The sequence below is a fragment of the Lygodium microphyllum genome, chromosome 23 (genome assembly GCF_053477565.2).
Source record: "Lygodium microphyllum isolate KBCC chromosome 23, Lygodium_microphyllum_v1.1.10, whole genome shotgun sequence".
NCBI lineage: Eukaryota > Viridiplantae > Streptophyta > Polypodiopsida > Schizaeales > Lygodiaceae > Lygodium > Lygodium microphyllum.
Window position 1 is genome coordinate 108,107,265 of NC_141157.1, and position 16,664 is coordinate 108,123,928.

A 16,664-nucleotide genomic window follows, 5' to 3' on the forward strand; every position below is an offset into this window, starting at 1 on the left:
CTATTTGGCTGCCTTGATTGAAGTATTGAGGTGCCTGATAATGTATGACATCTGCAGACAGTTATTAATATTCTCTGTTCAGAGATATTTTTGTTTTCACCTCTGAAGATATAAGAAAAGGCCATCAGTCCAAACAACATATAGAGAAAACTATCATCCTTTTCATGTTTGCAAAAGCCAATTATGTTTTACCTCTGAAGATATAAGAGAGGGCCATTAGTTCAAACAACATATAGAGAGAACTGTCATGTGTATCATCTGATTCAGTTGATGTATTGAGAGCATTTATGTGAAACTTGAATGTGATTTGGTTGCTCCTGTAGTTTGTAAGGACTGCATTTATGACTATCTTGAGGATGAAGAGAATGATTGCTGCCCAATTTGTAACGTCAACCTTGGAGGTTCACCCCTGGAAAAACTAAGGTACTTCCTCAGAGTTTGTATGTACTAAGAAAAAGGCAATGGAGCTGAAAGTAGCATTGAAAAACAAACTATGGCGTTTTGTCTGCAAATTGTCTGACTTCCAAATGCAGCATTTCGAACTCTTGATTTTCAATGTTATATACCTGAATGCTAATTAGGCCTTCACTGCTTCAGAGCCGACCATCAATTGGATGATGTTAAAGCAAAGTTGTTTCCTATCAAGCTGAGGAAAAGGAAGTTGGCTGATAATATTCATGAGGTTGCTCCTTCACCTTTAAAAAGAAAAGAACGGTCTTTGTTATCTCTTGGAGTTGGTGCAGCCCTACTCTGTGCTAATCCACACAGCCTGAAAACAAAGTCAACATCTAGACAACAAACAGCAACTAGAGAAAAAAGCACAGATGACGAGCACGAAGAAAGAAAAATAAAGAAGGTGAAATCTCAAAAAAATGATGCCAAAAGAGATCGAGCAGAACATGAAGGAAGCGGAAAGTATACCCAAGAGAGAAACACTCTAGATAAAGTCCAACCAGGTCTAATCGATGCTAAAAGGGAAGTAGCCTCAGAGGATGTCACAGAGAAAGTTGAAACAAAACCATTGCAGGCACGCAAAGTGCAGCATTCAGCACAATATAGGAAAGGGTTGCTACTTCATGGCTCACAAGAACAGGAAAGGGTAACAGATTTTTGCAAGAACCCATTGTCAAAGTCTGGCTCATATCCTGCCGAGAAATCAAAGGTCTCTATGCAGGGCCAGACATTCAAGGCCTCCAACTGGCATGGACCTTGTTCTAGTGGTTGCACTAACCCAGAGCCCTGCAATTGTGATGATCATAATCTGACAGTGCCACTGATGAAAGAGAGGAAACAAGAATATTCGAATCAACAGCCTTCACTAGCACAGCTTGCAGAAATTGCAGCAGCTCAAGTGAATAAGCATTCAGATCCACAAAATCCTTGTGTCCCCCGGGGCCGCCGAGGGAGAGGAAAAACAAGACCCAACAATGTTGTTGCTACAGAGATTCATCCTTCAGTGGAAAACATAACCAGCACTTCTGACCCAGTGCAACAAAATCTTCCACCTCTGATAAAGGTGGTGACCACCAATGAGTTCTCTCTTCTTAAATCCACTAACTCACAGGAGAGATTACAAGTTTGCATTCCAAGACAGGATAAACACAATGCAGGTTTCTGGTTTGCTCTTCAAGCTGCTGATAATCAGTTAAGACCATCATTCTTAAAAAAGCTCTGAAATCATATGGATTAAGTGCTATTCTAGGGCTTTGGTCTACTTATTACAAACCAAATGGGTTTTCTAAGTACAATACTGTAGTGACAGAGCTGATTATGGTCTAAATTAATCTCTACTACAGAACTGGTGAAGCAGCTCTTCCACAAGTAACCAGCCGCTATCTTCGTATCAAGTAAGAGTATACTTCTAGTTACTTTTCCTTCAATGATGCTTTCTGTGGGCACTCTTTGAAAGAAGAACTTGTGTAAAACATATGGAAGTACTCATATGGACAACCAAGCACATGTTGTGCACACTTATCTACAGAAACATAAGTCTGTACAGACATGTCTGAGTATGTACCTGCCTGCCTAGGCCCTACATACAGACATAAATATATATATGTAGACATACATGCAATGTTGCTCAGCTGTCCCGCCAAAAACATCACAAACATCCTTACATAGAGTCCAGAATAAATCCCATCTTGAGGGGGATAGTATCTAGAAAAGTTTGGGGACAGAAACCATCTATGGATCTTCACCTTAGCTTTAGCTTTCTTGCCCACCTTTCTCCTTCCTATTTGACTTCGTTGGAGGGATGCAGTGGTTTTAAGAGGAGAAATTACATGTGAAGCCACCACACAAGACAAGTAGTCCTTTTGAGTGAGTTGAGAATACTCAGGGAAGTGCTAAGCATTGTGGCCAATTTGCTTGCATTTGTAAGAGGAATTAGGAGGGGAAGCAAATTGAACTCAAAGCCAATGAAGTGTAGAGATTTGATTGATGACTGTTCTACCGTGGCAATATTTGTGGGTCAGCCATCTAACTTACTATCAGATTGCTTAAAACACATGTGAAGAATTGTGGGAGGTCGTCACATATCAAGATACATATAGACAGCAGCCTCCAACCACAAGTGACCGTAGCGATCCCATGCGTGGACACGTCTTTAATTAGTAACAGTTAGAACTATTGTGTGGGAAAGCCATGTGGGATGAAAATAAGTAAAATACAAAGGTCAATCTTCTAGAAGTGAGTGCAATGGGTTGTTCAAGGGAAGGCTCTTGATTTAATTACACTGATATGCTTCTCAAATTGCATTTATTATTGATCATTGAGTATCATGTGGGCAGCAAAAGGGTTTGAGACTTTGACTGTAGGTAAATCTACTGCGTGCTCCATAGCATTGAGTGGTTAGGGTTTTTGAATATACATGTAAAGAAAATTCCACTGATTTGCTTATAAGCAAAATATCCCCAAATAAAATAGAGAGTACGCTATAAACCCTAACCAACACTTTGTATGATATAAGTTATATTAAAAGCTATGAAAGTATGCTTAAGAGCCTTCTAAAGATCCATCTTTTGTCATTGAGCAAGTGGAGTCTGGACAAAAATGTTGTACAATAACTTATAACTATGCTTTAATTAAAAAAAAAAAAACTATCTGAGGGCAAGGGTCCATTTAATTTGCATCGCGATGCATCAGTGGGTGTTAAGTAGTAAAAATTTAGGCCATAATGAATTACACAATTATTGGAAAACTATTTGGTTCTCATAAAAACCCACAAAGGAAATTACATGTATGGCTTAACAAGGCTAAGATTAAATATATGTCTTAACAAGGCCATGAAACCCTAATCTCCACTTAATGTGCTTGAAATGAAGGCAATTGTCATAGAAGAGAGATTGATAGACAATAACAGTGTCAAAGCTCCAAATGTGTCCTTGTTTGACTTAGATTGAGGCTCACAAGTAGGAGATGAACACAAGAAGTTAGACACAATAAAATAAATTTACTAACACCCCCTCTCAAGTCCTAGGTGTGGACGAAGATGAAAGAAGCATAAAATTTCATGTCAATGTCGATGAAGTTTTGTGGATGAAGACAACCAATGGAGTAGTATAACCCCCTCTCTAGTTGAGAACTTGAATGACATAGGTAGAAAGGACAAGCCAAAGAGGCCTCAAACGAGTCACACCGAATGTATTTGGTAGGGATTGGATGGACCAAGTCATTGGCCTGACCAAAAGATGATAGTGAGGAGATATTGAAGGCATCGTAAAGCACTCCTACCAAAAATGGACATCAAGGACAAAAGGGCATAGGATGGGCATGTGAAGTGGAGAGTGCGGAATAGAAGTGCAAGTTAGAAGTGTGAGCAGTAGTGTTGAGTGTGGGAGAGAGTGAACGCAAAGATAGGTGTAATAGATTGTGATGGTACACAACGAATAAAGAATGTATTTATATGTTAGGATACAATAAGGGTGTGCTCACACCCGTATAACTTTATACACGGAGATGAAGGGACTTTTACACTCAACAACCTCCCACTCAAGGCTTGAAGTGGTACCTTTAAGCTAACCAACTCCCACTAATCAGATGCAATGCTCATGTTGAGCCTTTGCAAGACTCTTAGAGAATATTTGCAGGGTTATCTTGGGTTTTGATCTTAGTTAGTGTGACAAGACCATCATCCAAGACTTGTTGAATGAAGTGGTACCAAACATTTATGTGTTTGGTATGTGCATGGAACATGGTATTCTTAGCCAAACATACTATACTCAAGCTATCACAACCAAGCATTGGAGTATGTGAAAAAAGACCAAAATCCTTGACTAGATGGCCAAGCCAAATAGCTTCTTTAGAAGCTTCTATGGTTGAAATATATTCAGCCTCTGTAGTACTCAGTGCCACAATTTTCTGTAACCTTGAACACCAAGAGATAGCCCCACCACTCAAAGTAAAGACATACCCACTAGTAGATTTTCTAGTCTCAAGATCTCCTGCCATGTCCAAATCATAGAATCCGTGCAACTCTAGTGTACCCTTTCCATAGCATATATACTTCTCTTGTGTATCTTTTAAGTATCTGAAGATACATTTCACTACTTCCCAATGTGACTTGCCAGGGTTAGACATGAATCTACTAACAACTCCCACTGTATGAGCAATGTCAGGGCGAGTTGCAACCATGGCGTACAATAAAGATCCACAAGCTGATGCATAAGGTATGCCCTTCATAGCACTAGTAGCTGCATCATCCTTTGGGCGATTAGCTTTGCTAAGCTTTGTATGTGGTGATTCTGTGTATAGCCCTTAGCAACCAAACATGCCTTGTACCTAGGCTTCCCATCAATACATTTCACTTTGTAAACCCATTTATTAGGGATAGCTTTCCTGTCTGTGGGAAAAGGTATAAGCTCCCATGTGTTATTTGCATATAGAGACTTCGTCTCTCCATGCATAGCAAGCTTCCAATTCCTCTTGTTTTCACATGACTTTGCCTTTCTAAATGTCAGAGGCTCATCCTCATCTGCCTTCTGACATGTGTAGATCTTCTTACCCAATGATCTGTATTATTAGGTAATGGGCCTACATCCTCAGGTATATACACACCATCACTAGATGGCTGATTTTCAGCATTTCCTTGCTGCTATAACGTGTTTTCAGCATGTTCTTCTTGCGGTCCTATTCCATCCTGTGCATCTATTTGCTGTCCATTATCTTCTGGTTGTAGCACAATGGGTTGTTGCTCATTTTCAGCATCAAAAGGAATAGAATCTTCAGCTAATGGCTGGCTGTTCATGCTGAAATTTGACCTTCTTTTTGTCAAAGTCATCCTATGTAGTATGTTTTAGCAACTTTGTCTCATTAAATACTACATCTAGGCTGCGTACCATCTTTCTACCTTGAGGGAGCCAAACTCTATAACCCATGTCTCCCTCATCTCCATATCCCATAAAGATGTCATTGATGGATTTCATATCTAGTTTAGTCCTTTGATCTACAGGAACATACACAAGAGCATCACAACCAAAGACATTCAAATGGTCATATGAAGCAGGTTTGCTAGACCAAACCTCTTCAGGAATGCCAATTTTCCAATGCACAATTGGGAGAGCGATTGCATACATAAATTGCAACTTTAAGAGCCTCTCCCTAGAACTGCTGTGGGGGATTAACTATGGACAGCATGCATCTGAATCTCTCACAAAGTGCGCGATTATATCTTTCAGTCATGCCATTTGATGTAGGATTATAAGGGGCTATCAACTCTCTCTTAATGCCATGTATCTCACAAAACTTTTTGAACTCTTTAGAAACATACTTGCCCCCATTATTTATTCTTATAGCTTTTAATATAAGCCCTTTCTGTGTGGTAATAAAAGTATGAAACCTTTTAAAGGCATCCAACACTTCCTTTTTGCTGTTTAACACATACACCCATGACTTTCTATTGAAAGCATCAATAAAAGTAACAAAGTATTGTGCATCCCCATATAAAATAGGCGTAGTGCACACATCAAAGTGTACTAAATTAAGAGCATTGGGCTTTTTAACGACACCAGAGTAATAAGGAGACCACACATGTTTTCCATATATGCAATCATTAAAAAATTTTGGCTCATATGGCCAAGTCTTTTGTGCCAAAGTTCCATTTGTGAATGAACTTTAGCCACAGCCAAGAACTTGCCAGGTAATGCTTTACAATGCAAATAGTACAAAGTCCCTTTTTTGATGCCTTTAATAATCAGCATAGAGTCCTTATGGACCTTCCAAGATCCACCACCAAATGTAGTAAAATATCCTCTTGCATCAAGTTGTCAAACTGATAATAGACTTTTCTTTATGCCAGGTACATATCTGACATCCTGTAAAATTAGCTCTTGGCCATTTTCAAGTGCCAAGTGAATGGTATCTACATCCTCTATCTCACATGTGTAGTTGTTGCCCAAGCAAACCTTGCCTAGGCAACCTGTAGTGTATTCTGAAAATGACTCCAAAGAGAGAGTAACATGAAAAGAGACACCGTTGTCTACTATCCATGATTGGGACAGCCCATCATGAGCTGAAAGTAAAGCATCAATTACCTCACTTTTGGTGATGTGCACATCACCTGCTACTGCCATAATATCTACATCATTGCATGAGGCTACAATAAGTATCTCTTCAGTGTCAGAGAGCTCTTCAGTGACCACAATAGATGCAACATTTACCTTTGTTACTTCCATCAGCTCACTAACCCCTAATTCTTGAGACAAGGAGGGTTGAGGCCACTCTGTATTATTCTTCATTCTTCTTTACACTCCTCCCTTTATTTAGAATTCATTAGATTGTGTTACTGTGTTGTGCTGTGTGTGTTCTCTGTTTATGAAAAATCTTCTACACCACTCAACATTTAATGAGGGCCAAAAGTTTGGGTGAATACTTAGGCCTATATATTGAGGTCCTAGCTCTCTCTCTCTCTCTCTCTCTCTCTCCTTTATTAAAAAGTTGTAACACCATGGTTTTCTAGTTGAAACTGTTGATCTCATAGGTCATTTTGGCCTCTTATAGACATTAATAAAGCATTTCATTTCATTTCATTTTCTCTCATGGAGCTGCATCCTCCATAGCTGCTCCTCACTCATGGTTGCATACCCAACAATGGTATCAGAGCCATGTTACCGGCCGCTGCCATCTTCAGCTCCACCAGTGCCAGTTGTACACTACCTCCATAGTTGCCACATCATCAACTACAGCTACGCCATTGTGCTGTCCACCGTTAGCACTGCCTCTGACATGTGCTGTCTAGCAACTGCTACTACTTCTAGCACTGCCTTGCTTGCTTGAACTGTTGCTTGTTGCGATTGCTCCATAGCTTCCACCACCAGGTGTCTAGCCTATCCTATCACGCCCTCTAGCTTTGCCTCCATGCAGTTCCAGCTGCACCTGTACAGCGCCACCCCATCAGCTTTGCAATCATGTCACTTGCCCTTTGGTCTAGCCTAGTGGTGTATGTTAGCTGTTCAGGTCACACTATCCCAACTCACCCCCTAGCCCTGTAGTGTCACCTACTTCCCCTCGCTACCACCCAAATCGGCAGCACTGAGCTCTGTTCATCTGCTTGCTCCACCACCACTTGGACAGTTCATCGACACTTGTCTTGCACCACCTCCTCTTCCAGAAGCATTGCCCAACTTTGACTAATATCGCCTTACTTCTAGCACCTCAGCTGGTCGCCACCTTTGCCTTTGGAGTGGTGATGTTGCCCTTCTATATGCAGCACTGCTACTCTGTTGAGTTGCTAGCAACTTGCAACTGCAAATTTTCTAGGAACATCACTCAGTTGTTGGGAGTTCTGTGTGCAAAATGTCATCCTCCATTAGCATGCTGATTCATGGAATCACCAGAAAAAATTTTCAGGTGTTGGCTTCTCAATCTGGAAAACTAACATCAAGCTTATTCTTATGAAAGAAGACCCATGAAAGGTAGTCTACACCAACAAACGAGAAAATGTTTGGGGAAATCCTAGACTCCATCAAGACTTGTTAGAGAATAATGAGAGCACACTTGCCATCATTGTGCTCGTTCTTTTGGACAACCCTCTTCATCATCTTCACCTCACCAAGATGGCCAAAGAGATATGGGAAGATCTAGAAAATAATTTCGGAGGGAATATCAATAATTCAAAATAATGTTTAGAATGCAACTTTACAGCCTTGCCTAAAATCCATATAACTCTCTTACACAACATTTAGATGGCCTCTATCTTCTCTTTGAACAACTCACCACTCTAAAAAGTTGTCTAGATGATGATGACAAAAAGGCTAGACTTGTTAATAGTATACAGAAGAAGACAAGTTGAAAGACACTATTATAGCTCTCAAGGTAGCATGGGAAATGCCCTAGTAGCAGATGGTCGCCATTCTCATGGATGAAGAATGGTGAAGCAAAGATACAAATCAATCCCTGGTGCCTTCTGCACAAAAAACTGTCTGCTCAAGTGCAGCTACTGTGAGTGAATTGGTCATACAGTGGACTGATGCAACAAGAAGAAAGGGGAGCAGCAAGAGAAACAACATGCAAACTTATGTGGATGCCATGTCTTACACCAGAGTAAAGGATGAGCTTGTATCGACCACTGACAAAACAATGATAGTCACAATTCAATCATTGTCTTTTGACAATGGTGAACAAAAATACAACTATTTTTTAAAACTTATTTTCTTTAAAAACGTTTAAAAAAAAAAGTGCATGGAACTAGACATTGACCATGCACACATGTGCTAAGATCTTTCCATCACATTCAAGTATGGGTTACTTTGCCCATATTTTAAATCTAAAATAAATTGTTATTCTTAGTATTTTTCTAGATTCCTGAAGGAGTTATATCTTTGTTTGAGGGGGTGCTTCTTTTGTATGGAATTAGACGGTGCTTCTCATAAGACCCTCTTCCCATTTTCTTTTTTATGTTTTGTGTCATGGGTTTAGCCACCCATGACCTAAAGTGGGGATTGTTAGTTATTTCATCATCTGTGTGTTTGGAGACACCCTAGTATATGTTACAATGTGTTTAGATGTGAACACCTCCTGCACCACTCAGCATTTAGTAAGGGTCAAATGTTTGGGTGAATACGTAGGCCTATATATTGAGGCCCTAGTTCTTGTACTTTCATATCACCTATCACATCAATCTATTCTATTCAGTTTGCCTTGTACCAACAAGATCTCTCTCTCTCTCTCTCTAATAGGTAATTGTATTAATTACCGAAAAAGTACAAGACTACAAGATTACAATATTGCTCTAGGCCATCACGTATAAACTCAGCTCTCTTTTATAGAAGTCAGATGGCTAAAAGAGTACAAAAGTCACGGCAAAGAAGCAACAAAGATTGTCGTATGCCAAGAGACCATGCCCTCCTAGAAATCTCTCTCTCTCTCTCTCTCTCTCTCTCTCTCTCTCTCCCCATCATGGGTTATTTATATTAATTACAAAAAAAAGTATAGGAGAATAAGATTACAAACACGGTGTGACTCTAGGCCATCATATATGAACCAAGTACAATGGATTTGTAATGTCCCCATTAGTTACTTTATTTTAATGTGCATATACGTGGTGTTGCACGTCCACACATGAAAAAACTGCAGAATCTCTAGAGGATTTACAAGAAGTAGGACTGGTTTACTAGAATAGTATAAAATCTCAGGTATCATGTTTAGATGACTTAATTCCCACTTTAGATGGATCCAAATATATACTATGACTTATTTTGAAGGGAATAAGTCGTCCAAGACAAAAGATGGATAAAAATAATGTGATTTACAAAAATCGTCATTTTTGTCTATTTTTGATGGATTTTCACAATTCTGCCTACGAGAGCTTGTCGATCAGATGCATTCCAATCATTTTGAGTACCCAAACAACTATATTTGGAGTTCATACGACGAAGTTATGATCCAAACAAGTTATAGGGCAGAAAAAAACGAAAATAGTGAAAAAAAGCATAAGCGCTAAAAGAAAGTGTTCTCTCTTTGTCATCGATGATGTCATCGAAATTCGCTAAAAAAGCAAGCTCCTCTCTTCTACCCCCCCCCCCCCCCCCCCCCTTTCTACAAAACTATAAATTGAGGGCTTGGGGATGACCAGAAGAGCGACAAGAGACGAGGACGAGACGTTGATCGAGAAGGAGGAGACTATTCCACGAGATGAAGAGACATCATTCCGTTCAACCCAAGGAAGGGGATACGTTGAAGATCTCTCATTCTCTTCTACTCTGATCCAAGAAGAGAAGGCATTGAAGATTTCTATCCTATTCTATCATACCTCTACTCTCATCTCTATTTCGTCTACTAGAGAGAGTGAAGTTTTGCTCTCCACGAGGCAAGAAGAATCATCCGCGAGGCCTACATCATTAAATCCCGCAATATCTATCATCATCATCGATAAGCATCCTTGCCAACTAGTATTACTGCCGTGTTTTTCTTTCTCTTATGGCCTTGAAGAAAAGGAATTCAAAAGCGGAAATCGCAAATGGCCCTACTAACGTGGAAGCAACAATTGGATTTGCAAGCACGGGAGTCACCAACGGAGTTACAGGTGCGGATAACCGTGCGGCAATAGACTAGCCGCTCTAACTGTCGTGTGCTAAGCTGATTGCGAATCTTTGTGTGAATGAGAGAATAGGAACTCCAATTTCTCTCATATACACCCGAAGAGCAATCTTGGGCAAGGATCCTTATGGCTAAGGGCTGAAGGGTCCCCAGTGCGTAGCCAAAGTTTTGCCACCAAAATAAAGGCTTCACAAGTGACTCTCTCCTCCAACAAGTGGGAGAAGCAAAAGCCACATGTCCTCTTTGATCTACATAGCATCCTAGCTCCTCTAGCACTACATTGTGGTCATCAACAGGGACCACATGAGTCGAATAAGCAAGTAGGTCTGAACACGGTGGACGCAACCCTCTGTCCCCTCAGCCCCACCTTCCAGCCCTGATCTCTTATCCTCTATTTTCCACCAGCGACAGTCGAGGTTGGTTCTGACATATGGTCTTTCTACCATTCCTTTCCTAAAATTTTTTAAAAAAAGAGAGAAAAAAAAGAAAAAAAATATATACATATCAGTCATGGGAGAAAAGACTTAGGTCCCTGTCATGCCGACCTATTCTTCGAGAAAAGGTGGAAACACCCTCGGGAGTAGGAGAAAAAGAAAAGAGAAAAAAAAAAGGAAAAAAATCTGTTATGGGAGAAAAGGAAGCAATTCCCTGTCATAGCAGGCCTCGTTCCAAGAAAAGGTGGCCACCACCCTTGGGCGGGAAGTTGCCTGTGGAAAAGGTGGCAACACCCAGCAGTCTTGAAAGTGGATTCATCAATTGACATCCCCAGGATCCAGTTCCGAAGCTGCCTCCCTTGGTACGCTGTGTCCTGTGCCTTTCTGCAGAGCGTTTGACAGTCCTCTAGCAGATGCCATGTTCCTATTTAACCCCACGTTCGATTTGATGGCTACCTCCGTACCAATCGCGATACCACAGGTTTTTCTAAAAAAGTTATATTCAAATTGATAAGTCTTTTGAGAAATACTGACTTAAGGCCAAGAAACTTGGTTACAAAAACTGGGAAATTAAAGACCCCAAAATCTAGATATCCCTAGTTAAATTCCAAGGGGAAGATTTCATTATGTGAAACTCAAGTGTCGATTGCTACTAGAATTAAGCATCACTTGAAGTTGCATGATTAATTGAAGTCATAATTACTTGCAGACATAAATCTTGTTTGTGATTTTCTAGATTAGATCTTGATTGAATTAAGTATTGAACAGATAAGAATTGAGGAGCCCTATACCTCCCCCAAGGATAGGTGCTGAATCCCCATACCAAGAGGAGATGTTTTTACCACCGCGGAAGCATGGACCCGCTCCGATGGCGAGAGGTCTCCCAGCAGGGATCATATTAAGTAGGAGGTGGATAGGATGCCAGGGGGGCTCTGTTGGTTAGTAAATCCCTTTTTCGCACCTAGAAACTACTTGGTCCCCTGTATGGCCCGAGTTCTACTTGGGACACCTATAACGCTAGCTATAGATGGATTTGATCTTGGTGACATGCAGAGGCACCGGATGAGCCAGCATGAGAAATTGTAATTTTTCTCCTGTATGGATGGGAGAACATACATTATGGAATATAATCAATGAATTTGTTTTATTCTAATTGTATGTCCGTGAGTAAATTACGTAAACAAACAAGTCTGCATAAAAGGATTTTAATTAATGAAGTTGCTTTTATATGTTTCAGGTATTGTGGTAGGTAATTAGATAACTAAGAACTTCCATAGAGGGAAGCGGGTGGATGGATTCCCAATGAATCCAGTCCTATGGCAGGGTGGTCTTGGTTAGCCGAGAGGTTTCTCCAAAAACAAACGTTAGAAAGAAACTCTAGGAATGGCCGATTCACTGACTTACCTAGGGCTTGGTCTTAGAACCCGAACTGTAAATTATCTTAGGGGAAAGGTACGGCGGCTATGCTAGAGCACTACAAAGGATTTCATAAATCCTTAGTCTGCTACTGGAAAAAAAGCGTTGTACTCCATGAACCAAGGGTAATGACAATCGCTCCTTTCGGACAAGAAGCCTCTCAAAGGACACCTCCGGATGTGAGCTAGTTGTTGATAGGTGATTGTTAGGTCAATTCGGAACCTTTAGGTCGGTCCTCCGTGGGGAACGGCAAGATACTTCCCCCGCGGGGTAGACCTAGGGTTAACCAACCAGACAAAATCCGATCATTCTGGTTAGGGTACAGATGGCGATGGCTAGAAGGTAAACTCTAGGCGACTACTAAAACGTTATCCATCAAGAGATCAAGGCCGGTACGTTACAGGATTCATAGTGACATGGAATGGCCATTTCCTAGCTTCCTGTCCCAGTTCTAGCCTAATCCTCAAACCATCCCAATCCCATCCCCTTGTCAAAGCCCCCTCTGATAGTGTGACAGGGAATGGCAATTCTAGTCCCTATCCCCATTCCCATTCCAATTCCCAAAACCCATCCCATGTCACTATGGATGGATTCAACAAACACAAAAAAATGAATTGTGCAAGAGGCATCCCATGACTAGATAGACACACAGGCTCAAGAGTGCTAATGATATTTTGCTGCATGGGCCTAGGCCTTTGCTGCCAATGTCCCCAGTACACCATCTTCAAAGAAGTTTCCTAGCACCGCAAAAGGGTTGGGCCTCTGAGGTGCAGCTCGTGAGGAGGGTCCATCTTCAGGGTGGGAAGAAGAACCTAGATACTTATGGTCCCATGGAGCAATGATGCGACCAATAGCATCAAAAGCTAGCTGGGCTGGAGGGTCATGGCCGCACTGTTGCTATTGCTGTTGTTTGGGGGGACTGCGGATCCTTGGGGGTAGTAGGGACTTTGGCGGTCGGTGCATCCGATGGTTTATGTATACACCACCCAACAGCCCTTTGGTAGTCGAGAGTGACACCTTTGGTCTGATGCCTTGTTCTCTTTTGGGTGGGACCTTTCCTATAAATGAGGATGGAGTTATGTTTTCTCTCCCCTTGGGCACCTTCTTGGTCCTGAGGAGGCGTTAAACAAGGAAAATTAAGTCCAAAAACAATCTCAAATTATCATGAATGTATGGCCTAATTTAGTTCCTCAAAATAGATCCAAAAAGATTTATTTTAAAAAAACATTTTTTATAGAGTGGCAAATCAAAATACTCAAAATATCCTTTAAAAGGCAGTTGTGGCATCCTCACTCCTTGCTCTCCTATCTCCAGCTTGTGGCTTTTATTGCCATCATTATCTGCCATCATTTTAGCCACCAATCAACATCCTTGCTTGCTGTGTTTTGCCTCGTCCCTACCCAGCAACCATCAGCATGTCTTAATTATCATATTTCCTCATCACCTGGTGGATCTGCTACTGTTCAGACTGCTGATGATCTCTTTGAGCTTGTTCAGGACTGTTTGCTACTGCTGAAGGCTGCTATCTGCTGTGTTTTGCAGCCCAGGACTCTTTGTATATCCATTCTTTGCATATTAATGGTTCCCTTCCATTGAGAAGCTTCCCGCTGCAGTATGGGAATGGTGAATCTATGAATATATATGTTTATAATTTGCATTATGGGTGTATGAAGTTTGCAAGCATTAGACCTTTTGAGTTGTCTTTTTAGGGGGGGGGGATTATGAATTTAGAGGCTTGCATTAGACGGGCATTGGTATCTGAAAATTAATGTGGCAAGGAATACTCATGATTTATCATAATGTACTGAATTGCAGCTATCAACAGTTGGTCAATGCATACTTTGTAAAGGTCATGAAACTCGTTCTAAAAATATGATTTTCAGAAGTGCATAATCTCTTAGTGGTTTATCTCCTTATAATTGAATCATTCGCCAATTCTCTTCCTGGAATCCATTAAGGAAGGTAGATTACTTTTTCTTTGAATGTGAATAGGTGAAAATGGCTAAGGATCTTTTGATGTGCTTTTGGGGTGGTTTCATTTCAAATGTCAGAACAGTGGCTTTTTGTTGGCCTGCAGAGATGGGAAGCTGCCTGTTTCAATTGTAAAGAAGTACCTTGTTAAAAAACTTGGCTTAAAGCATGAAAACGAGGTCAGTCACCAGTACAGCACTTGACAGTGGAGGGAGAATTCGTTTGTGTTGCCAGATTGTGGTTTGTTAATACCAAATGAGGTTACTATTAGGTTATTCCCAGCTTAGATCTTCCATGCAAGCTGTAAGTTATGAAAGTGCCAGAAGTGAGCTTGTGATTGTCAGGCTTTTCATGATGAGTTCTGGAGATAAGCTATTACAATTGGATATTTTGTGTAGGTTTCCTAAGCTTTGCATGGTTTAGTGAGACGTGCTAATGATTCCCAATATGCTAGGTGGAGATAAGTTGCAGGGGACAACCGGTTATTTCACACCTACCCCTCGAAAGTGTTCGAGGCATGTGGTACGCCACCATGCCACGTTCCAATTCTATGCCTTTCTCCAAGGATGCATTGAAAGGCCACCAATGGGGTCATGTTCATGCCAGTGCTGCCGAGGACTACATGATGGTTCTCACCTATGGACGGCAGCCTCAACCATCATCTCAGTCTTAAAATGCCATTGTCAACCATGTTTCTGCTTAAAATTGCCATTGTCAGCCATGCCTCGTCGAAGAACACACAGCGATTCTTGAACAAAATCAAAGATCTAGAGTTAATATACATACTTGTACATCTACATGAATTTGGATGTTTGGCCTTTGAAACAATCAAGATCTTGAGGGTAATTTGTTAAATAAGTCATTCATTGCTTGGGCAAACATCATGTGATGATGGTTGCAACTTGCACAAATGATCCAACCATCCTACTTTGTAACCATTTTTTAGAGAAGAACTTGTCACTTCACCATTGGTTATGCTCATAACAAGTACACAATTTGATAGCTCTAATGCATGTAACCACCCTAAAGGGCTCTAGCACAATCTTACGTGTTAGTAAGACCTTGAAGCGAGTACCTCTTTTCACTTTTTTTAAAATCCTTGGGTGAAGAGTCTCTCCTTGCATCTTTTTTGAAAACGGGTGAAGATCAACAATTGGGGTGGTCTAAGAAGATAACTGACATTACCACAAGAATTTGTCAGGGCTGTCAGTAGCCAAGATGGCCAATTGGGATTCCCAAGTTTGAAGGGAAGTTTTTCACCATGTATGAAATTTGCGAGCATTGGCACATATGAGGATGAACATCAATGACTTGTTTGGCTCCTTCATTTTCTTTGGGTTAAAGCAACTTCACGAGGCTTGCATTATGGTACCATTTATAGGCTAAGAATTCACCATGGTGATGTGTTGAAATGTATCAGTACTCATCACTACAATTCGACTTTCTTATGAACTTGTTTAGATTGTTGTCAAATAGAAAGTGTGTAAGTGATAACGCAATTAGTCTATGTGCATGTTTATTTTTATTGTGCACATAGGAAGGGTGTAAGCTAAATTTTGTTATCTTTTTTTGGTTGCATAAATGTTCATCCATAAATTTTATGACAACTCACCTTACATTTTCAAATTATGAAAACAATAAGGAGAATTTGAAAACAAATGCATGACAATTGTTACAATATCAATAACAACAAAATCAACTTCTAAGGCAACACCTTGCATAAACTCAACAGAGGCAAATGTCAAGTATAATAATGACAACACAGTTCTTAGAGCTAGATCTATGTATCTACTATGATAGGCATTGAGTTTCAAGGTTGATTCAATTGAAAAGTGCTTGCATTGTTGCCATAGCGCAAGGATTAAATTGCATGTATAATATCCGTTCCAAAATATTGTGCTTCTTCACAATTAATCTGCATTTAAAACTTAATCTATATACATGTAATAATGTATAAATCTAAATGGATAATAAGCATGATACCTAATCTCACGATGTTGGATAGTTTGCAAAATTTCAGTAGTTTGGGAATCCCAAGTTTTAGGCTTCTCTTAACATTTGAAAAGGGGGAGCATAGAGAGCCCTACGAAGCTTTTGTGGGAACCACCTCATGTAGCATATTTTTAGAAATCACTTCAAGAGTATGCTCTAAGTGTGCTTTCTCTTACAACTTTGGAGCTTGAATTGAAAGATATTCTTTCAAAAATGTGTTTCCCATATGGAACCATTTGGATCTAAAATGTACATCACATTATATGGTAATATACATAATCCTCGTACTATTGTAGATAAAGTCTATTAAATAGAGAC

At 40.4% G+C, this 16,664-nt stretch overlaps 1 protein-coding gene across 3 annotated transcripts in view; it reads left to right on the forward strand.

The window, feature by feature from the left end:
• LOC148016600 (E3 ubiquitin protein ligase DRIP2-like) overlaps positions 1-15,696 on the forward strand; it is a 30,813-nt gene extending 15,117 nt beyond the window's left edge. For 2 of the 3 annotated variants that reach the window (XM_087663689.1, XM_087663690.1), the window contains exons 3-7: positions 324-423; positions 598-1,644; positions 1,797-1,847; positions 14,461-14,533; positions 14,809-15,696. In XM_087663689.1, the coding sequence (XP_087519815.1) occupies positions 324-423; positions 598-1,644; positions 1,797-1,847; positions 14,461-14,533; positions 14,809-15,027 (1,490 nt within the window). In that variant the 3' untranslated portion in view covers positions 15,028-15,696. Of the gene's footprint in view, positions 1-323; positions 424-597; positions 1,645-1,796; positions 1,848-14,460; positions 14,658-14,808 lie in introns of all 3 variants that reach the window. The other variant, XR_015688029.1, reaches the window with a different exon arrangement.
• Positions 15,697-16,664: the final 968 nt, after the last annotated feature.